Source organism: Xenia sp. Carnegie-2017, unplaced genomic scaffold (genome assembly GCF_021976095.1).
Source record: "Xenia sp. Carnegie-2017 unplaced genomic scaffold, XeniaSp_v1 HiC_scaffold_13, whole genome shotgun sequence".
NCBI classification, from domain to species: domain Eukaryota; kingdom Metazoa; phylum Cnidaria; class Anthozoa; order Malacalcyonacea; family Xeniidae; genus Xenia; species Xenia sp. Carnegie-2017.
In genome coordinates, this window is record NW_025813436.1 from 7,654,657 (window position 1) to 7,677,160 (window position 22,504).

The following is a 22,504-nucleotide window of genomic DNA, read 5'->3' on the forward strand; positions in this document are numbered from 1 at the left end:
TTTCTTTGTTCATTTCAGCTTGAATATATTTCTTTTTACTGAGAATAATTCCCCTCCATATTTTTAAATTTTAACTGTTACCATGGTTACTATGCAACAAGACGGTGAAGGCGCATGCGTACAAAACTCGCATACGTGTCTACAGAGCGCATGCGTTGTACTGTAAACGTAAGTTTCGCATTTTATGTGTAGCATTCTGATCGTTTCTGATCATTGAGTTCTTGAAGAAAAATAACATTTTTTGCCACCCTATATTTTAAAACAATTTTAAGATATTAAAAACCCATAAAGTTGCCTTAGTATTTGAGAAGTGAGTTTAACTTAGATATTTCAGTTTTTGCACATTTGTATCTTCCAAGTAGGCTATGGTGGTAATCAGTCATTTTTTCAGTCGAGTCTCTTTACCAGACAAATTGCTTTCATAATTCATAAAGAAGCATCAGATATAATTTTCAAGGTCATGTCATTTCCACTTTCTTGAAGATGGTTTTTATTCAACGTGAGAATATTTAAGAGCGAAGTTTAGGGCAGAAAAATACAATAACCTTATCAAATAAGATAAGTTTATATCTTAGAAAAAAGAAATGCAGCATCCTATTCCCAGACATTCATATTTTCCCTTTCCTGAGATTTGCTGTTCGTGGTTTCATAACTATCTCCACAGGTGACCTGGCACCTTGAGAAACGATAAGCTATGTTCGAGATTTTGTTGCGTTGTGAGAAAACTTGCATGACAAGTCACGGCCATCAACAAATGAACGAAAAAACGTGTGATGGATGGACACGAAGGTAAAGGCAAAGTAATCTTCAGCGATGTTTATATGCAAGTGAAAATAATGTAAATATTTATATCTGAATTTTTCTGCATTCATGAACAAAGAATCGTCAGAGAAAATTAATAATATATACTATCATATTTTTATCTGTGCATGTCAATATAACATCACCATATATCCTTACAACATGCACATAAAAATCATTACAATATAACAATGGATATTGTAGAGAAAAATAATTTCAAACCAGGTGACATTTCTTTTATCATGTTGAATAAGTTTTAATTTAAAAACTATAATAAAGTGTGTATACATCTCTCTGCTTATCTATCTTTCTTTTTTAAAACTATATGATAGAAATAAATAACTTTTTTCATACGTTGATCTTAACGATACATGTTACGCAAAAAAATTTAAAATCTGTGAAGTGAAAGCAGCAATAAAGAAAGAAAAGTCTGTGACAATAGCCAGCATAACAAAGATCGTTGACATAACTTTGACTTGGTTTCTATGTACTGGTGTTCTTCTCCAAACGTGGGCTTTGGTTAAATTCTTCTTTACAAGGAATTCCTAAATACGCGATATTGTAATTGACTCATTTGGCCCTTTCAATATAAGAGCAAAATGATGAATTTCGAAATCGCAATAATTCAATACAAAACAATGTAATGCCAAGTAAGTCATGAAAAAACATTCTGCTTTACAAAGATACACTGATATCTTTGTATCCACTTGATGTATAAAGTCCTTAAACTATTTGAAGTATAAGGTCATTTAACTATTTGAAGAGTTTACTACAGAGCTTTGATATTGTCGACTGATATTGGCTTTCATTCTTTAGTCTTTCTCATGAAAAATATTACGTACAGTGAAACTAAGGCGACAAAGATGATCAGTATATAAAATACTTGGTTGTCAGCTTATAATACAGACACCAGCTTAACGTTATCATCATAACACAAATTACATAATTACGACAAACAGTCATCTTATGGTATAAAGACCTTTGTTTACTTCGAGAAAACAACCGTTCAAAATGATTGCACAAGAAAGTTTAAAATACCGTAGCATTTTTTAAAACGTATATTCACCTGTGATGTACACTAAACAATGACTATATGAATTATACACTAGCAAATGATCAGCAAATGATCGCACTAGCAAATGGTCAGCACAGTGCCTTCTGAGATCATTATTTCTTTTGGCAAAGTGAAAGACTAATGCTAACGTGATAATTTATTATTGTGTGGGTTTGTCCTAGGCAGAACAGAACTGAGACAGGAAGTTTGAACTCCACATGAGCTCATGAAACATTTACCTATATTTGTACATGCTCTTTTGCAGGGGACCACTGGAAAAATTTTGAAAATTCAACTATCCATTGAATAGTATTGTGTTATTGTAGTAATTGAACGTTGAAAGCAAACATAGCATTTTACAATACCAACATTACAACTTATTTATTACCTGTGTTTTCAAGCAATGAACAAACCAATATCTTCTCGCGATAAATGATCTTTTGTTATGGAGAATAACTGCTTTGTCTGGCCACTGATAAACGCACACACGACGATAGCAAATGTACAAACAGGTACAATAGTGGCAAGTGCTGGAAACGGCATCGACTCGATTTGACTCAATAGTCCGAGGGCAAAGGAAAAACTTAGCACAATAACAACAACGTACTTGGTTGATTTGAAGAAATGTTTAGAAAAGTTGACAACTAATGCTCCCAGCAAGATGTCACCAGTTCCCAAGAACACTTGGGTTGCATTCCCAAATTTTACTGTGAACACAGAAGGTAACTCCCATTGATCGTGCATTCGGAACAAATGACAAATCAACGCATCACATTTTTCGACAGAAACGCTGAAAAGCGCAGGTCCCAAATTCATCGTGCTTGCCAGAACGCAAACATCGTACAGGAAAGCGGACCACATGAAGACCTGAAGTACGGCAAAGCTTTTAAACTGAATGTCCCCTACCATAAGCGTAAATATAACGATGATAATATTGTTGATAATCCAACGATAAGCAGTATTTCCCGAAAAGAACCACAATAATGAAAACGAAATACCACAGGAATAAGCGATGAAGGGATGAAACCACGAATCAAACGCTATCATAATAAAACCAACGACTGCCATATGTTGAATGTATACAATATAAGTTGGATAGTATCTCAGTGCTATGACCAACAGCGCCATCAAAGAAAAATATAAAAAGTTTAAAACAACATAGTGGACTAGTTTTAGGCTAGTTTCTTTGGTCGTAGCGACGAGAGCGTCTTGCTTGTCGATGTACGACGTAGAATTCACACACAATTCTTCGTCCATTTTCTTCACTTTTTTTTTGCGATTACCAGCCAAAGCGCTTATAAATATAAGACAGCTCGCAAAAGCGTCCATTAGCCAAAAATTATAGTTAAACATGTCGACGATATGATAAAATGTTTGTCACAAGTCACGAGTGGGTCTTCGTTCATCAACTAACATTATGTCTTTGTAAGCACTTCTTAAATGTACTTATTTATGCAAAAACTAAACAATGGAATATTGCAAAGCGTTCACATCACATGCGTGAATTTACAAAAACAGCAAAGAAAATTAGTAAGGCCCAACAATAACATTTTGAACTAGTTTACAACAGCAATAACAGGTCACAGAGCCTATTAAGCCATATTCAAGTAATTGCCTGCAGGGGTAAGACAAGAACGTTGATAATTGCAAGGATGAATATTCACATATTCACATCTGCACGATTGTTTTCTTTTGAATGGCAATTGTACTTTCAAAAGAAATTCTTGGTGGATATATGAATAACCCTATCCAGCCCTCACTCAGCGTTCCATAGTTTCACAAAAAAACTTTTATTTTATGAAAGACTGTATATGGACGATATAGATGGTCATATGATGAAAGAGGGGGCAGGTTTCTATAGACCCAAACATGATTCTATAACAACGAGTATTTCAACTACATTTCGAATACGGTTATAGATATTTTGTGTGATGTTACAGTTTACCAGATGAATATAAATCAACTTAAATATAAGTACTTTAATTTTATTAATCATGACAACTTGACTTGTACCAGTAGACATTTTTACATGTACAAATAGGAATTTTCTCAACAAAGCAACTAACAAAAATGCATGAGTGGATAAGCGACTCAGCCAGTCAATGCAGGTAGTGATGAATGAACAGCAGAGAACAAGAACAGTCTTTACACTATCTAAAATATACACTAAGATAACGTGTGTCAGTGTAGATAGTGATGAATGAACAACAGAGAACGAGAACAGTCTTTACACTATCTAAAATATAAACTAAGATAACGTGTTTCAGTGTAGGTAGTGATGAATGAACAACAGAGAACGAGAACAACTTTACATTATCTAAAATATAAACTAAGATAACCTGTGTCAGTATAGGTAGTGTTGAATGAACAACAGAGAACGAGAACAGTCTTTACACTATCTAAAATATAAACTAAGATAACATGTGTCAGTATAGGTAGTGATGAATGAACAACAGAGAACAAGAACAACTTTACATTATCTAAAATATAAACTAAGATAAGATGTGTCAGTATAGGTAGCGATGAATGAGCAGCAGAGAACAAGGACAGTTTTTACACTAACTAAAATATACACTAAGAAAACGTGAGTCGGTGTAGGTAATGATGAATGAACAACATGCATAGAACAAGAAATATTTTCACACAATTTAAAATGAAAACTAAGATAGTCTGTGTCAGTGTAGGTAGTGATGAATGAACAACAGAGAACAAGAACAGTCTTTACACTATCTAAAATATAAACTAAGATAACAAGGATCAACAACTGAAGAAAAAAACATCTGCAATTTATACATGTATTGTATTGTATTGTATTGTTAAATGGTATACATTTAGGATTATACATTATAATAGTTTAAGGTTAGTTTTAAAAGACACAGACGTCAAAGTCATTTTGATGCACGTAGTGACCAAGCGCGGTAAACAACATACTTCTATTTCTCGTTATGAGGAAATAATCTTAGCAAATTGTGTGTCGGAATGGTGTTTTAAGGAAGTCGGCACGTTCCTCATAACTACTAAATCAATAGAAACGAGCAAGTCTTTGTCATGAGAAGTATAAAAAAATAATCTTGGTCATATAAAGCAGAGTTGAAGTTAGCGATCATATGATCCAAAAAACACATCTTCTTTAATAATAAATGTGTTTGCTCATTATATGTTTGTAGCATATATGCATTATTAAAAATAAAATTATGTTGGCGAGGGAAGTCAGCAGCACGCCATTTAACTAGCAATGCACTTACATTAAACATTTTAGTACATGGTCATTAACACAAGCAAGCATGCAAAGAGTAATCTTCGGTCTCCATAGAAGCAATGTTGTAGCTAAAACATGTGAACGGAAACTTAAATAGACAACAACGAGAATAACCTGCAAGCTCCCTCGTGTTATGTTTTTAATATTTATAACACGAGTGCATGGCTTTGTGCTAGAACTTATAGTGAGAAAATAAGAATTACTTTGTTTCTAAAACTGTGTATAACAAACGATGATATTTTTACAAAACCTATAGCAAAATATTTGATTAGTCCGGCTTAATAGAAACTTTAAATTGTCTGGGTATCTTTTTGAACAAACTCACTAAAAATTAGTCAAACGTGATACGGCAGGACCCAAAAACAATAGGGAAAACTCAAAATGAACGAAAAATTTTAAAAACTCAAAAAAGTTCTACAACAACATTTCCTTTGGATTACTACACGACAAAAAGTTTCTATTGTAAAAGTTTTACTTTAGCTTCACTTCGTCGGCAAAAAAAGTTGCTGTAACATAAATATGTTTATCGGTTATTGACTATAATAAGAATTATGTGAGTGAATGTAAATGCATGGCATCTTAACAATGCAATATATTTTACACAACCTTTTAACGGTTGAATTTTTTAAGCCATATGTTATTATACGAGCAAGTAGGACCAATTTCAATTATCCTATGAGTAATTTTTTAATAAAACCAATTAGCTCCATTACCGACTTTTCAAAGTGGGGCACAGACGAAACCATATTGTTTCAAAATAACAATGCGTGTTTTAATTGCTTTAAATTGACGTACGAGTCTTTAAATGCGTATATATATCTAAGGCACAAGTATTTTTCTAAGTAGTTCGTCAGGCAAAATATCAAAGAGTATATAAACTTTGATATAAAAAAGTTTGCGATATTTTAATTTGTTCTTCTTCTTCTTATATTTATGAGGTATTGACACGCAAAAGTTAAGGTGAATTCTAACTGAATTGGTGTCGAAAAAATTTCCAACAAGGTGAGATAACATGTAGTTTATCTTTCAGCTACAATTAATTTTTATAATACGAAATATTAATTTACCTATATTTTATTTCATTTAAAAGACAAACTGTATTTTTTTATAGCGTCAATACCTCAGTAGCTTTATTTACTTGCTTGTTTACACAAGGTTAAACATATTATAAAGCTTAACATGTAAAAAAAACGATGTTAAAAGCGATTATAGACACTTCACGCATTCAAATTTGCTCAATGAATATGCTCTTGGGATTCTATATATGAATTTAAAATAGTCTTCAACTTCTATTTGACGCTGCATTGGATCAAGATTTAGCCCGTAGAGCAAATCATTTGTTTTAGATGGAAGGTGACTTCTTTATGTCTTTACAAAGTGCAAATATCGCAGATGCTCAGCCAAGGTAGACAATTCCAAGAAAATTTCATTTTACAGACAAAGGACTTTCAATCAATGGCTAATTGCAAAGCTTGAAATAACTTAGTAAAATGTTATTGTCGCTTTTCAGGCGACAATGTCAAGTGCTATTTTTTAAATATTTCTCCAGTCTTTTCAACAGCGGTTGCGTGAAGTAAAACATCCACGCTGCCTATATTAATTAGAGGTAAAATTTGATGTAAAAATTGCGAGCTTGTTGTGTTATAGCTGCATGTTATGTTACAGCTGCATGTTATGTTACATGAACATTATTAAGGTAAGACAGCGCGGTGAATACATTATTCAAATATTTTATGTAGAAAAGATGCCCAGATCATTTCTTGTCAGACTGAGATCTAATTTAAACAAGGAGAGCGAATACAGCGTTAAAACAACGACTGCTGAAATGGTAAAACCCTTTCCGACCTTTGGTAATTACACACTTCATACAAGAACAGTATCGTCACAGTCCTCAATCGAAAGCTTGCTTGTGAATAAAGTGATGATTCCAGAGAAATTATATCAAACCTCTCACACGTACAGCAACACTTTGGGATTGGAGAAAATTCAACTATCGTATATTGGGCAAACTTCGAGCTCATACAGCTGGCAAATGAGAAACAAGAGCAATTGCAAACACGGAGGTAGGAAAGCCAGGGATTCTGCTCACCGAGTGGTATAGTTTACGACAGTATTTTCGACTGTCATTCTAGTTTCTTTAGACTTATTTTCTTGAAAATGTTAGGAGCAAATCTAGTCATTGTTTACAGCTTCCAAGTAATAACAAAGAAAGGGACCATAGTGGGCAGTATAATTTGCTCGAAATAATTTTTCCTCAAACCCAATAGAACATATCTAAAACATCTGCTAACATACTAACTATATGAAAATTATTCTCCATTGAAAGCTCCAGACCCAATTCAGCATCTAAACTTACATAAACCAGCAGTAGGGTTGCAAAGAAAGGAAACAAGCCAAACAAGGTGTGTAAAACAAATATTTTGTGTAAAAGGATTTTCGTTGACAATGTGCTGTTGTAGGAAGCTCAAATATCTGTAGTTAAAATACGTAATCATCTAGAACTGGTATTCAAAATAATTTTGATGATAACGGTCTTGTTTTGCAAGTTTATTTTCTGCAAACTATTTTGCTTGGAACAATAACCTATATTCCGCCGAGCATAAGGAGTGTTTAATCAATTGCTAATTTCCCCCTACTATTTGTAAAGGAATGACGCAAAACTACCAGCTGAACTTGAAGAGTTTTTTGCAATCGAGGAGTTAGAGATTCCCACGAAGACAGATAACCATACACTACCATCTACGTATCAAAATTCAAATGCAATATCAAAAAATTTGCATACACCTTTGAAAGACGTTTTGAAAGTTGCGAAATCCAACGGTGGAGGCACATTCACAAATTTTACTTTATCCTCTTGTAAAATTGCCTTGGAAAATGAATACATGTCATCGAAATGTCATCCAAAGGAATTTGCAAGTGTCAGTCACTTGAACAAAATGGAAATAGAGGTCAGTAAAAGGAAAAATTTGCACACGCAAGAGCAACAAATAAATCAGATATCAAACAAAAACGATGATGAAAGGAACGAGTTTCAAAATTTTCATACAGCAAGCACGTTCGTGAAAAATAAAAGCATCAAGTTGAGCGCTGGAAGGAATCACGTGTGCCAAAGCTGCAACAAGAGTTTTAACCGTGCCTCAAATCTGCGCATGCACATGAGAACGCACTCCGACTATAAACCATATAAATGCGATTACTGCGGAAAAGGATTTCACCAGAAAATCGACAAACGTATACATCACTACACACACACCGGAGAGAAACCGCACAGATGTAAGAAATGCGGGCGCGGATTCAAACAATTGACCCATCTCAACTATCATATGCGCACACATTCTGATACACACATGTATCAATGTACCTACTGCGGCAAAGGATTCAATCAGAAAGGAAACCTGCAGGCTCATATCTATAGGCATACCGGTCAGCGTCCATTTAAGTGCGAAATATGCTCAAAAGGATTTACGCTCCGATCTACCCTAAACACACACCTTCGTACGCATGCAGCAAAGAAGCCATTTAACTGTGAGCATTGCAGCAAGTCATTCTATCAAAAGAACGCCTTAAAGATGCATCGTATTGCATCGCATCCAATGACAGATGGAAAAAGCATGTTGTAGGTTATATTATGTTTGTAGATGCAGACGATAGTTCGGTTGTTAAAATCCTACTTATTTCGCGTATTTGACTACGTGAAAAGGTAAATACACTAAACAGCTAATTACATAAAGTTTATAAGGTATGAAATAACTTGATATTTGCATTATTTAAAAAAATTGAAATTCCTCGCCATGAACGATAACCACCATAACACGAATCGCACGACTTAAAATTTAATCAAATTAAATAAAATATAATAAAACTGATTATAAACAACGCTGAAATAAAATTTTCTTATAAACTTGATAGTTTATTTTTAGTGTGTATTAGCAGCATTACACTTAAACCGCCTCCAACTACACATGTAACAAAACCGTACAGCCTTCAACAGGAAAAAAAAATGAAATACGTACTATTCGGAAACTAAGCCTCAAAGTTGATCAGCATACAGATAGGCTTTGGATATTTAATTCTCGAAGACTCCGACAGTGATAAATCACGTGAAAACATCACGTGACGCATTTTTCTACATCATGCAAGGTTTTACACCCCAATACTAAAGCCAATTTCAAATATTTTACAACTTTATTTGTGGAGACAATAGTCGATCCTACACTTGAGAATTTAGAGTAATTTCTATGTTACGAGGACGAAAATCATTGGCACAACTAATATTGGTTGACATGCATGTAAACATTTTAGGAATTCCACAATAGTTGTCAGAGCAAAAAAATATTCAAATATATCTTCAGTCTGTGAGTATTTTTAAAGTAATATACAAGACAACACAGTGTGGCAAAACTCACATAAAAACAACTTTTTTGTACCTTCTATTGTCAGTTTGTTAGATGATGGTGTGACAGAGAGGACACGTTGCCAACGCTCGAATTTCCTTTTCGTATGCACGATGTTTGCATGTGTTGCATATCCAAAATTGATAGTCCATAAGCGGACGTCCAGTAACAATGCATGTTGGGAACTGGGTCTCACACTGTGGACAACGTTTGCACCTAAGAAAAGGAAAGTCTTAACACTCACACAGAGAAATGAATATACTTTAATGATGCCGTACATAAAGCAATCGTTTATAAAATTCTATTGTATTGATTTTCATATATTTATCATATTTGAGAAATATTTTATCCCTATACAAATGTCTAATGTCTATGTCAAAAAAAGTGAAACATGATATACTCACAAATCCGGTATTGGTGTTTCACAGCTGGGACATTCAACTGTATTTATGCGATTATCTTTTGGAGGATTCCTTCAAAACAAAAAGAAAGTTTCCATGAATTTCAAAGAACCCCCTCCGTATAGCTCGAAGCATTTTCATATAGCTAAATAACCTCGTGAAAATATCTAAGGCCAATTTCTCAAATGCATCTTTTTGTTCTTTGGGAAGGTTTTCGATCGATTCCAGTTTAATAAATGCCTGCAGAGACGACAAATAAATTTAAACGAGACAAGAGAAATATAACATGTCTTCGTGATGTAGTAACATCATTAATTAATAGTGGGCAAGGAAAATGGGGGAATAAAGTATCTCAAGTCATAGTGGGGAACGGTAAAGGCGGGTGGGGGCACAGAACAAACCATCTCGATTAATAACAACATAACTAATATAATGATGGAATGCTGTTAATGTATTTCCAAAGGTTAATATAAGTATACAAATGAGAAAGAGTTTTTATAATTTAATGTAAACTCAACCCGTCATTGATGCATTCTTTGTCGTTTTAACATGTATTTTATTGAAGTTTATCAAGGTATTCAAATCAACTTAACGCAATGATTTAAGGAATCGCTATGGACTTATATATTTCCCGGGTGAACGCCAACAAGTTTATGGACCAATGACGCCTAAGAATACATTCTTTTAAGATATAATGTAACGAAATAATACTTAAGCAAAAAGTAGTATGAATGAAGAGTATTTGATGCGAGCCATATAAGCAAAAAAGTTTTAGAATACCTTTGAACATATTCCAAAACATCTGTTGTTCGAAGAAACTAAGGCAAGTAGAGAGTAAATGATGATTGGATCAAGAATATCTTCGTAATCACGCAAATGCATAACCTATGGGAGATAAATAAATTATTATTTTATTTCATAAACATTAAATCTCGCGTGGTCAGTTTTCAAGCGTTTCGTTTTATTAGTAGTATAGTTTGGGTAGTAAATGCACGATCTTTGAAATAAAAGATTTTAGAAACTATTAAAAGAATTACTAGCTCCAGAGAAAAACCATTACAAAAATAGCGTAAGGCCACTGCCAATTCTCATCATGATAAATTTTTATTGCGTATTCATTACAAACCGTTGTCATTGCGGCGTCAATATAACCATTGTAAAGTTGTTTCTGAGAAAGAACAAGAAAATGATAGGCCTATTGAAGAAAAAAACAGCCATTATTACTATGGACGTCAAGGCCACATTGTCTTAATCCCATACAACAAACCTCGGCTCCTCTCCAGGCTTTGTCCACGATTTGACTATCTTCACTTGAAGCTATATCATCTTCCAGTAGACCAGCAAGTGCAGTGGTCGCCTAGCAACATAGATCGTAAGAATGAAATCAATCTACAAGTGAAAAGCTATAAGGCTTTGAGTTAACTGACTCAATGCATTTTGAAGAACTGTGCAGGGAATGCCAAAATTTAGTAAGGGGGATTATACGATTTTTTGAGTGCAGATTATAAAACTAGACATTTTTGAAACTCTTAAATTGCTTTTTTTAAATGGATAACAAATATTTTTCTCATGTATCCATGTATCCCATCATGTAACCCTTAGTAAGTAAACATACCTATGTAACTATAATATACTACTCCTAACATTGCTATAAACACTAAACACTGACTGCATATATCAAAAACTGTTGAGATTTCTCATGTATCCATGTATACCACCATGTACCCCTTAGTAAGTAAACATACCTATGTAGCTATAATATACTACTCCTAACATTGCTATAAACACTAAACACTGACTGCATATATCAAAAACTGTTGCGATTTCTCATGTATCCATGTATCCCATCATGTACCCCTTAGTAAGTAAACATACCTATGTAGCTATAATATACTACTCCTAACATTGCTATAAACACTAAACACTGACTGCATATATCAAAAACTGTTGAGAAATCTAATCTACATTCATTATACTACCTGCTGGTAAATAGTGCTCTAAAAATGAATAAAGAGGAAGTAATTAGTGAGAGAAGATTCAATCAAGTAAAAAGGATGGCGTGGACAACGTAGAAAGTGGACTGAAGAGGATGTTATTTATTTAGAACTACACAACATATTTTAACGAAAGACGAACAACTTTGGCTGAATATATTACTAAAAGGATAATGTAACGTGAAAAAGCTGAAACTAAATGCAAAGCAAGATATGACAAAATATGATAAGTTTGGGTTCTTTTACCAACCTCTTTTGTACTCTTTCCACTGTTTAAACTTGATATTTTAGCCTGTTCGTGATATTTTTCAATCTAAAACAGAACGAAAAAATCCTTCCAATTTACGCTTCAAAGCTTAACTCAAGTTTTTACTGCCAGTAAGATAAATGTAGAGCCATTAAAACGATTTTCTATGTACCAATAATGCTCCCAACACGAATAACTTTTTCGATCGCAAAGGATTATGGATTGGATCAGCTGTTTCTTTTGCCGTCTAAAAATAAACATTTAAATTATCTTCCATTCATCTATATAATAATCTACAATTGCATTTGAATTGTAGCGAGGTAAAAAATAAAAAGATTGTCGTATTTTTAAAGGCAAGAAAACTCCTCTAGTCTTATTTGTATAAGTAGAAATTATGATTAAATGTTGACCTTAAATAGAAGTTTCGCTGCAGAAATATAATGACCGGCCTTCCGATAGCTGGTGAGGAATATGTAAGTTCAAATCATAAATAAATTAAAGCAATTGATTGAGTGAAAGTTAAAAAGTGATTACAAAATTTGTATTTTTAAAATATTTTTACAGGAGCGATACCACTAAAGAACAGATAAATACATAAAGAAAGGATACAGTTCAATGGCTTCCAAGGTTTTATTTTTCTCCAACAAATAAGAAGCATATTTAGCTAGAAGACCATCAACGTCTTTAATATTGTGCTGTTTTGCAAGATAAATAGCTTTGTCCCATTGGTTTAGTTCAATGCAACAGTCGATGGCGTCTTTAACACGACTACACTGCAAAAAGGAAAGATTATTTTAAATTTGTGAAGCCCTATAGTCAAATTTAAAAGACTTGAAAGGCAATAAAATGTAAAATAAATGAAACATGAAGAATACAGAAAGATAATACTGTAAATACCAAACTAAGTAGTTCAACTGGAAGATTACCATGCACGCACAGAGATCTATACCTTCAAGAAAGCCGCCACAGCTTTATCACTAATTCCAACATTTTGAAAGATGGCCCCAATTTCCTAGGATCATAAACAATAGAACGAAACAAACGAATTACGAGCAATACTCCATTGTGACTGGTTAAATTAACCACCGTTATCACTTTTTGCATCACTTCATCACATTTCAAGAACATAAAATGACCTACCGTTGTGCACTACATTTATGAAAAGATCACAATACTCAAATAAAACAAACAAATACAGACATTATATAAGGGTGCTCGTAAATTTACGAGGCTTGATTTTCCCACAAATTGAAGAATATTTCATGAAAATAAAAAGAATCCACATAAACAGGATAAAAGGATCTTTCTATCATTATGGTGGCCTGTGAAAAATTATTTTCGATCAAAGATGATTTGGTATCAAAACCACATTGATCAAACCCTCTTTTTTCTAACATCACTAACTTACCGGTAATAAACGATGATTTTCAGGTAAAGAATTCACAATCTTTTCCAAACCGTCATACTCTTCCAGCATGTAATAACACTCCATTAATTTCTCTTGATTTTGTCCTTGTTGATAGTAAGTAATCGCCTGTTGCCAACGCATTCTTTCTGCACAATAATCACCAATGGCGTTCCACGCTTGTTCCAACAGAGCATCTTCACCTTTTTACGTCAACATAAAAGGTAAGACGAAAAAATTTTCATTTCATTATGCATCCCTATTGTTCCCCAATGTTGCCCCCCAACAATTTGATCAAAGTCTCGAACAATCTTTTCTTATGGTCTGGGAATAATTTCCATACCTGTTCCATCTCCAGACTTGAGCAATTGAACAACACGAAAGCAATCTCCAAGTTTGATTCGAAGATCAACAGCTAAATCTCTGTAACGTTGAGCAATTATTTAAAAAAAAACAAGTACAATTGCCACCAACTCAAAAAAACCATGGATTCAAATCGTACAAAAGAGATATGACAAATACATGCGATCTAAATTCTTACAGAAGAAAATAATTCAAACAATCAGGAAGAAAATATTTGATTTAACTTAATCTGGTGTCGTAACTGTTCGTCAATCAGTCTATGTATCCAAAACGTCTTGACTTTGTAGACAGTCTTAGTTATCGTACTAAGAAAAAGCTGTTACCTTCGATCCATGTCAAGATAAAGCTTTTCGGCCTCCTCGAATCTCTGAAAATATGCGCACACCTCTGCCTGTCTTTTCATATCGCTCTGTAATTAACAAACACGTTCGAGTGGCTTTGTGGTCGAGAAAAATTTTCATACAATAGTTAAAGAAAAAACGAACAAGCAATATAGAGGCTATTTAAATGGATCAAATTAAATCGTGAGCGCCCAATGTAAGAGATTTATTAGTGAAAGCAAGGTATGCAAGACTAACATCAAGTTTCGCAAGTCTTTTGACAAATTTTATTCCATGGTAATCTTGACATTTTACAAATGCTTTCTCTGCCATTTCCAATGAAAGACGTTCCAACGCTGCCTCGGCAAGAAGACGCCTGTGAAAGGCAGGGAATTCTAAACAATTGCAACTCAAGCATAAAAGAGGTTGAGTTCAGAGAAACGTAAACAAACCATAATCTAGGATGAGGATTGTCTTCAATAAAATGATGGGCATCATTAATGCTTACTTTCTCCAGCAAATCACGAGCGTCACGTAAAGACTGTAACAAAGGGAAAATGCCAATGTCACATATAAAACGAATATAGCAATTTAATTAATGTATTTGTCATTTCTTAAGATAAGAACAAACCTTAACTTCCAAATCAATAATACAGTCTTTAGGTGGATTCTCAGGATCCTGAATAACAAGTTTAGAATGAATAAATAGGAATTTCCTGGAAAGTAAATTCTTAGAAAGCAATCATCTACGTATATACTTTCATGATCTCATCCAAAAGCACAGATTTGATTTCCAAATCGCTAAATTCACAAATGTATCCCGAACTTAAGATTGGTTCCTGTAAATAATGCAAGGGTTAATACAACTTTATGTCACTTCCTAAACAACTGTTTATGCTGGAAAAGGGGAAAGCATTAAAAAAAACCAAATCAAAAACTTGTTTTAAGATATTTTTACTGTGACACAAACCTCAGGATCAAGATTTCTGAAAACATACATTCTTGTTTTTTCCATCATGCAGAATAATTCCGAGTTATCCTGTCCAGTAAATACAAAAAATTAACTGATTAATATAATTAAATAATTATATTAACTGATTAAATAATTAATTAATTAATTATTTAAGTGCCAAAAAAATTCAATACAGTTAGGTAACATTGGTATAGAGGTATAGAATTTAGAAAGCCATGCATTGATAAATCATACATGTCTCTGCTGGGAGCACGCGCTATTATAAATTGTAAAACCTATTTCGCCGTTCAGTTGTGCAGAAATATTTACAGCATTCAGGCAGCTGGTACACTGGAAAAGACATTTCAAAGTTCCTTGTTAGAAAAATAAATGCTCTGCCTTTGAATAATAGTCTTTGCGTGGCACGAACAAACCTCATGTCGAGGAGTTTCTCTACACGTGCTAGAGGCATGAAGACATCTTATCTTAATCACTGACACGAACATATATTAAGTTAAACAGAGTTCAAAAACAATCCTCTATAGCTTACTGAAGCCCATTTCATATCCCAGCTGTCTTTGCGCTCGAACTTTAAGTGCTCCCCGCGTTGAGGGTTTCCGCTTTCGTCCGTCCGCTTTGCATCCTACACGAAAATACAAGGATCCTTAATTGATAATTTAGATGAGGAGCAATAGATTTCCTGGAAACTGTATAAAGAGATAAAAGCATAGAACACCACTTCAACTTGGGAAAATTACAACCAAAAGTATATTTCTTTGATAAAACATTGGTTTAATAAAAGAAACGAGGAGATAATTTTTTTCCAAGTAAGAAAGAACATCACTTTAATTTGGGTAACATGCAACCACAAATCTCTTCCAAATTGGAAAATTACTCAATATTAATGAAAACTCGCTAAAAAACAGAAATTTTGTACACTTTCATAAATAGAAATGATCTGATAAGCTGTTATTCTTTACAGATTGGCGAAATACGCCACGATTAAATTGAAACATCAATTCGCCAACTTACCAAATCAAAGAATGTTATCACTCCTGTTATATCAAGAATAGCAACTCGACTACAAGGAATAAAGTATGAGGAAAGATGCTTTTTTATTACTCGAAAATATAAGAATTTTGATTGTTACCTGGAATTTGAATTGAGAGAAATTTTATGTGGACGACAGTTGAGTAAGTATTTCATCTCTAAAGCGTGTTTTGGAAGTGAGTATCGATGTAATGTCCCTGACTCGCGAGCCTTCGGCATTAAAGAGAGAATGGAAAGTTTATAAGGGAGAACATCACAACCTCCCTCCCTCCCTCCCCAAGAAAAAGATATAAAATCACAATGCCGATTGCAATTTAGCAACTTACAATCAAAAGCGTTTTCTCTGTAGTACACATACAGCAAATTGGTTCTCGTGTAGGCTGTATAGAACATAAAATATAAAATGGATGTATTCATTGTTGTTGATATAAAAACAACCAAATAAAACATCATATACCTGAAAAGCATTTTTTAAATGTTTTATCCCTTCACCAGCGCCGGAGGGCACATCGTCAATATGAAACATTCTAATCAAATAACGTTTATGTATCTTTATGTAAACGTTCACTGCCATAGCAATAAAAATCTTTAAATTAAAACAATGTTCCTCCCTCTCTGCGGTTTATTTTTCTCTTATAAACTATCCGTACATTGGAGTTGCAAGATTTTGTCTGATTTTATAGTTATGCTACATTATAATGGAGGGAATGTTAAAACACCGTCAACGGTCTTAAGCAAGTCAAAAAAAAATCAGAAATCCTTACTTTTCCTTCGTCGTATTCTCCTTTCGCAATGCACTGCTATTGATGTCAAGGGAGGTCAGTTTTTTAGGAGTTTTATATTGCCAAGAAATAAACGCTTGTTGCGATGCAGCGAACACAAACGTCTTGCTCATTGCCATGAATTGTGGTTCTAATCAAAAGGATTTCTTATGACGTCAGTGATGTTTAATGACAGTTGGAAATACGCTGTTTAAAGCATTATTTACATTTTCCATCATTCTGTATGCAAACACAACATTTTCCATCATTCTGTATACAAACACAACATTTTCCATCATTCTGTATACATGTGTAGAGTAGATAGAGGCAAAACTAGACGCTAGTTGGAGGGTGACCCGAGTGGAGGTGGGTGCATATTCATATATTCAGCTCAGCTTGACTGACTTCAATTGCTTTCAAAACAAATTAGTCGGGCAGAGATAAACATGTTAAAATTTCCCCCACTCCACAATTAGAGTTCTAGCTTCGCCCTGCTTTTAGATAGTGAATATGAGCTTTATTAACGTGTCATACTGTTTCTCATTTTTAATGGAAACATTAAACTTACCAATATCAATATATCTTGCATCTAATGGAGTGCCAATAGCATTACAGAGAACAAGAACGTACTAACAAGATACAATCAACGAAAATATAAAATAAATGAACAATACTACAATGTATTAAGAAATAGAAATATAAGAAACTATTTACTTGGTCCTTGGTCTCCAAACTTTTCGTTGCTAAGATACAGTGATCGCCACACGCAGTTATTGAAAGAAGGTTCTTGACATATTTCACATAATGCTACAAAAGCAGACGCAAGCAGTCGACAAATGTTAATAGCTATTCAATATATTAAGCAATAGGCATAGCAAGAAGGGTAATGTAGATATTATACACATTTAAATCACCTCGTGATTCTTAATATCCCAAAACATCACACAATGCTCCACACGATCAGGTTTGGTGAAAGCATACACAACAGTGTTTGTCATATAGCCCCACTAAAATGAAATGAAAATATGACTCTGAGTTCTATTTAAGTTTTTACATACTCCAGTCCTGATATGGAAACTTGAGTCCATATATACTAAAGTTTAATATCTTCATAAGAAGTGATCTGACGTTGAAACTTGAGTCCTTATATACTCCAGTCTAATGTCTTCATCAGAAGTGATCTGATGTTAAAAATTAAGTTCAGTCTAGTGTCTTCATTATGAGTTACCTGATGTTAAAAGTTGCTCTTTACCAGACTCGTGTGCTTATTACGAGAAATAAGACGATAAAAAATCTTTTGCATTTCAGTGAACAAAAAACTGCGCAGTTAAATGTACTCACCATATAGTCGGGACGTATAATGGCGAAATATATAAAGGAGTCGACAGCCAAAGCTATCCTCAGTCCTCCACCTTCCCAAGAACATGCAGTCAGGTCTTTACCAGGAACTTTTAATGTACGTAGATGCTGTAAGGAAAGAGATGATTATGATTCAACATTCCTACACAAACTATTGATGAATAACGTATTACATACCTCACCAAAAGGGTTGTAAAACTGGACAACGTTCACTTCTCTGTCCTTATAAACGAAATTCAAAAATATGGTTCAACCTATTGATGAAAGTGGAAGAAAAGTATAACAACATACCTGTTGAGTAAGTTTTTGTGATCCTGCTACAGCTAATATTGATCCTGTCGTATTCCAATCAATCCCCTGTACTGTCATGTCCGTGTCGACAAGGACTGGAGCTAAGATTCATTTATTACAACAACTACGTCTCCCTACAATGTTTTATTAAAAATTCAACGAACTTACTGTCATCCATCTCATTTTTCATTATCTGCATCCTACCAATATCGAAACAGATAGCCAAAACGGGACAATTCTGTTGGATGTAGCCTTCATTACCATGATACCTGGATGGAAGTCAAGAGAGGTTGCGTTTTTCAGGTTATATTGAAAATAGACAATTACCTAAGATATTCATGCATTGTAGTGGATAGCAACTCACGCCCACAGCCACTGCGCTGGGTGGTAACTCCCCTCCACTGCTACTGTGCTGGGTGGTAACTCCCCTCCACTGCTACTGTGCTGGGTGGTAACTCCCCTCCACTGCTACTGTGCTGGGTGGTAACTCCCTTCCACTGCTACTGTGTTGGATGGTAACTCGCTTCCACTGCCACTGTGCTGGGTGGTAACTCCCCACTGCCACTGCGCTGGGTGGTAACTCCCCACTGCTTCTGTGCTGGATGGTAACTCCCCCCCCACTGCCACTGTATTATATAGTGGTCCCCCACTGCCATTGTATTAGATAGTGGTCCCCCTGCCATTGTATTAGATAGTGGTCCCCCACTGCCATTGTATTAGATAATGGTCCCCCCAATGACACTGTATTGGATAGTGGTCCCCCCCCACTGCCACTATATTGGATAGTGGTCCCCACTGCCATTGTATTGGACAGTAGTCTCCCCAATGACACTGTATTGGGCCATGACCTTCCCCTCCCTTTCAAAGACTTGAAATAAAAACATTACCAAACAATTCCAACTATTCTAGCAGCACCAGTCACATTCATCAAGCATTGTATCACGATTTTTGTCTGTTTAACACAAAAAGAAAGAAAATCATCTCTGTAGACATTTTGCATCAACGAAATATAGCACAAAGCATTATAACATATATAATATCATCAAGCGTGCTTTCAGGGGCGGATTATCCAGCAGGCTGAGTAGGCTTAAGCCTACAGGCCCGGGCTTTCAAGAGGCCCGTTGTATCTGGACACAATTAGGATTTGAACGTTTTTGCTATTCCGGGCTAACTAAATGTGCTTAACTTAGATTATTCATGCTGTTGAAAACCTTACATGCATATGAATGCAGAGGAAAAATGGCTTTCGTACTATCTACTGTTCAAATGCACAATGCTCAGAACTCACGAAGTATTGACTTTTCCTATTTCCCTCACCATGTCTATGATTTTTGAAATTTCGTTTTAACTCTAAAATGAATTCTTTCATATTTTTTTACCCCATGGGGTTACTAAGAGGAAATGCAGTGCAAAGGAAAACTGAACTAAGTGGGAGGAATAGATATCGCTTAAAGGCCTCAAAACTTTGTCTTAGCCTAAAGGTCCCGTAATTAGTAATTCGCCAGTGCGTGCGATTACTTTGAGATACGTTTGTATTCTAGTAAAATTATAAAGTCAAATCAACGAATGTGTTTTTTTCAATGAAATACGAAGTACATGAAGATGTAATAAATTAAAAACACAATTCAGATTGTCACAATTTTATCGAAAGATAATCATGCCAGCATTCAGTGAAGTTGGTCTGAAAGCAGAAACTTTTTTGTTGTCATTACGATATAACTTAAAACATACTTTATTATTTCACGTGATTTTGACGTACAGTCGATTAAAGAGAGAAAAAATATAATAAATCACACAAAACGCACGACATTAAAATGATTTGCGTCAAAATATTCGTCATTTGGGAATCTAAAGTTGAGATGGCAAAAAACGTGGATGATTACACACATTTTAACTCGTGTTTTTAGGTCATTTTGGCCATAATGCTTTGCCGTTCAACATAAAACAATTCACATTGCATCTTCTTTTATCTTTGCAAGTACGTATCCTTTGAAAAACAGACAGTTCAACATTCCTGTGTTCTGTTGAAAAATGCACTTACACAATAGTTTCCTTGGGAATCATATACTTGAACTTCTCCACTTGTTGTGCCAAACAAGATGCTTCTACCATCAGATGACCACTATGAAAAAAATAACAGAGTATTAATCTAAAAATGCAATAGATATGAATTTTTACTCAATACTTACTTCAACACTAGAAAGTTGTAGTTTGATTTCCTTTCCCCAAATTCTGTTTCCATCAACTGAACCAACAATGACAGCACCTATAATTGTTCAAAACTGATGAAATAAAGAAACAGAAATGTGCCTTAATGACATAGTGTTTTGTGCACTTACCATCTTCATAGATGATACAAATTTTTTGACCATCAGCATTCCACTTCATATCTTTAACAACACTTTTGTTACGATTATTAATCATCTCTTCATACCATGCACCTGTTTTCAACATCATAATTATTCAAAACTGGAAGATAACTCAGTTTGGAATTAATCATATTGTCGGCAATTTAATGGCTCAAATCCTGCCTGGACAAAAACTTAAGGACCTTCAGCATTGAGAGAAGGCAATGAATTCTCCACATGTTTCCTGAGTTGCCAATTAAATTTCAGTACATAAATTCAATAGTATACAAGAGAGGTGCTATTACACTACATGACGTAGCAAAGTCATCACCAAAATCTACAATAAACATGTCTACACCTTTATAGAGAATCCAGACAATTATCATTCCATATTGATCACTGCTTGTTAACTTTTGATGATAATTGTTCCATGTTACAACTTGAACAGATCCTACATATAACAAGAAAAAAATTAAAACTGTGACATAAGACTCTCTAATGACTTGTGCAATGGGCATAGTGACAAAATACGCTTCTATGATGCTCTATCAAGGAAAATTTTATTGAAATGACGAGGATTCTGAGAAAAGCCATTCAGCTCTGTTATCTCCAACAAAACTCTGTTGTGATACTTAACTACTTACCAGTATGTCCTTCTAATGTTTGGTTCATTGAGAGGTTACTTGGTGCTGCCAAACCTTTGAATTTGCTATTTTTATCTACAAAGACAATTTAATGCAAGGCAAAGCTTTTATTTGTAGAACTCAAACGAAGTTTTTGTATTAAGAGCATTTAGAAATAATTTTAGTGATAGACTGTGTCGGACTATGTGTTGATTTCAGAAATAAAAGCAGGATAAGGCAAATCTAACAATAAAATGAACTAGTGTATAGCAAATGATTAGAACAGAAATAAAATAAAAACAACAGTGAAGCATTCACAACATTTCAATGATTTCATCGTCAATAAGTTTATTAATAAACCTTGCTGTATGTCCAATTTCAACAACTTCAAAAGACCATCTTCGCCTCCACAAGCAACATATCCATGACTGGTATTCCATGAAAGACAATGTAGTTTTGTATTGTTTGGAATTGCAATCTATGAAATAAAATACTCGATTTTTTCACATTTGTTCGTTGCTTGCTTTCAATGTAGTCGACGGAAAAAAGCGGTATAGCGTGCTATTAACATACCTTCTTACTTAAATAAATAAACATTTTTAAAGAAAACTCCTATTAGAAAAAATTCTTGAGTATTTAAAAGAGTTGAAACTCTTTCAAAGACTATTGTGTACATGTAATGATGTTGTTTACTGTCGCCTTGGGAAACAGCGCCATCTTTGTTATAACAGTCCTGGTCAAGTCATTGTGGTACAAAGATCAGTGTAAGCATTCTCGTAAAAATTAAATGCTCATTTCTGCATGAACTCCCCATTACATGGCCAGAAAATAGATGGAAGAAAATTATTCATTCTCTCTTCCTTCGTATATCTATTCTTTTTT

General features: G+C 34.3%; 3 protein-coding genes across 7 annotated transcripts in view; 1 reads left to right on the forward strand and 2 right to left on the reverse strand.

The window, feature by feature from the left end:
• Positions 1-22,504, reverse strand: part of LOC124452886 (solute carrier family 2, facilitated glucose transporter member 8-like) — a 34,946-nt gene that overhangs the window by 4,008 nt on the left and 8,434 nt on the right. Inside the window, exon 5 of the mRNA XM_047003519.1 lies at positions 11,625-11,636. Within this exon, the coding sequence (XP_046859475.1) occupies positions 11,625-11,636 (12 nt within the window). The remainder of the gene's footprint in view (positions 1-11,624; positions 11,637-22,504) is intronic.
• On the reverse strand, positions 1,262-22,499 carry LOC124452802 (WD repeat-containing protein 35-like). 4 transcript variants are annotated; one of them, XM_047003436.1, is made up of 41 exons: positions 22,196-22,499; positions 21,983-22,100; positions 21,644-21,718; positions 21,358-21,450; positions 20,991-21,092; positions 20,841-20,917; positions 20,693-20,773; positions 19,539-19,603; positions 18,820-18,920; positions 18,652-18,752; positions 18,538-18,582; positions 18,343-18,468; positions 17,916-18,008; positions 17,716-17,808; positions 17,570-17,630; positions 17,005-17,152; positions 16,698-16,767; positions 16,567-16,620; positions 16,341-16,450; positions 16,223-16,271; positions 15,741-15,833; positions 15,209-15,277; positions 14,997-15,077; positions 14,870-14,917; positions 14,691-14,779; positions 14,497-14,614; positions 14,242-14,327; positions 13,899-13,978; positions 13,559-13,758; positions 13,100-13,162; positions 12,760-12,923; positions 12,561-12,609; positions 12,323-12,397; positions 12,154-12,216; positions 11,177-11,266; positions 11,036-11,104; positions 10,690-10,794; positions 10,064-10,149; positions 9,913-9,981; positions 9,542-9,724; positions 1,262-1,346 (listed from the first exon to the last, which is right to left on the reverse strand). In XM_047003436.1, the coding sequence occupies exons 1-40, from the start codon at positions 22,217-22,219 to the stop codon at positions 9,559-9,561; spliced, it is 3,549 nt and encodes a 1,182-aa protein (XP_046859392.1). In that variant the 5' UTR covers positions 22,220-22,499; the 3' UTR covers positions 1,262-1,346; positions 9,542-9,558. The 4 variants fall into 4 exon arrangements, with proteins under 4 accessions (XP_046859392.1, XP_046859385.1, XP_046859376.1 ...); XM_047003429.1 differs by lacking the exon at positions 1,262-1,346 and adding an exon at positions 8,727-8,939; XM_047003420.1 differs by lacking the exon at positions 1,262-1,346 and having other exon boundaries at positions 9,431-9,724; positions 22,196-22,497.
• On the forward strand, positions 5,914-12,836 carry LOC124452868 (zinc finger protein 180-like). Of its 2 annotated transcripts, XM_047003509.1 has the most exons (5): positions 5,914-6,116; positions 6,854-7,177; positions 7,441-7,516; positions 7,762-8,730; positions 12,715-12,836. In XM_047003509.1, exons 2-5 carry the CDS (start codon positions 6,859-6,861, stop codon positions 12,746-12,748), a joined length of 1,398 nt encoding a protein of 465 aa, XP_046859465.1. In that variant the 5' UTR covers positions 5,914-6,116; positions 6,854-6,858; the 3' UTR covers positions 12,749-12,836. The 2 variants fall into 2 exon arrangements, with proteins under 2 accessions (XP_046859465.1, XP_046859458.1); XM_047003502.1 differs by lacking the exon at positions 5,914-6,116 and having other exon boundaries at positions 6,359-7,177.

Coding starts and splice junctions, on each gene's coding strand:
- LOC124452868 (XM_047003502.1), top strand. CDS start 6,766: ATGTTATGTTACAGCTGCATGTTATGTTACATGAACATTATTAAGGTA. Junction 7,517..7,761: donor AAGGAAACAAGCCAAACAAG/GTGTGTAAAACA, acceptor CTATTTGTAAAG/GAATGACGCAAAACTACCAG. Junction 8,731..12,714: donor ACAGATGGAAAAAGCATGTT/GTAGGTTATATT, acceptor ATATTTTTACAG/GAGCGATACCACTAAAGAAC.
- LOC124452802 (XM_047003436.1), bottom strand. CDS start 22,219: ATGTTTATTTATTTAAGTAAGAAG. Junction 9,982..10,063: donor GCCTTAGATATTTTCACGAG/GTTATTTAGCTA, acceptor TTTGTTTTGAAG/GAATCCTCCAAAAGATAATC. Junction 9,725..9,912: donor GAAACACCAATACCGGATTT/GTGAGTATATCA, acceptor TCCTTTTCTTAG/GTGCAAACGTTGTCCACAGT.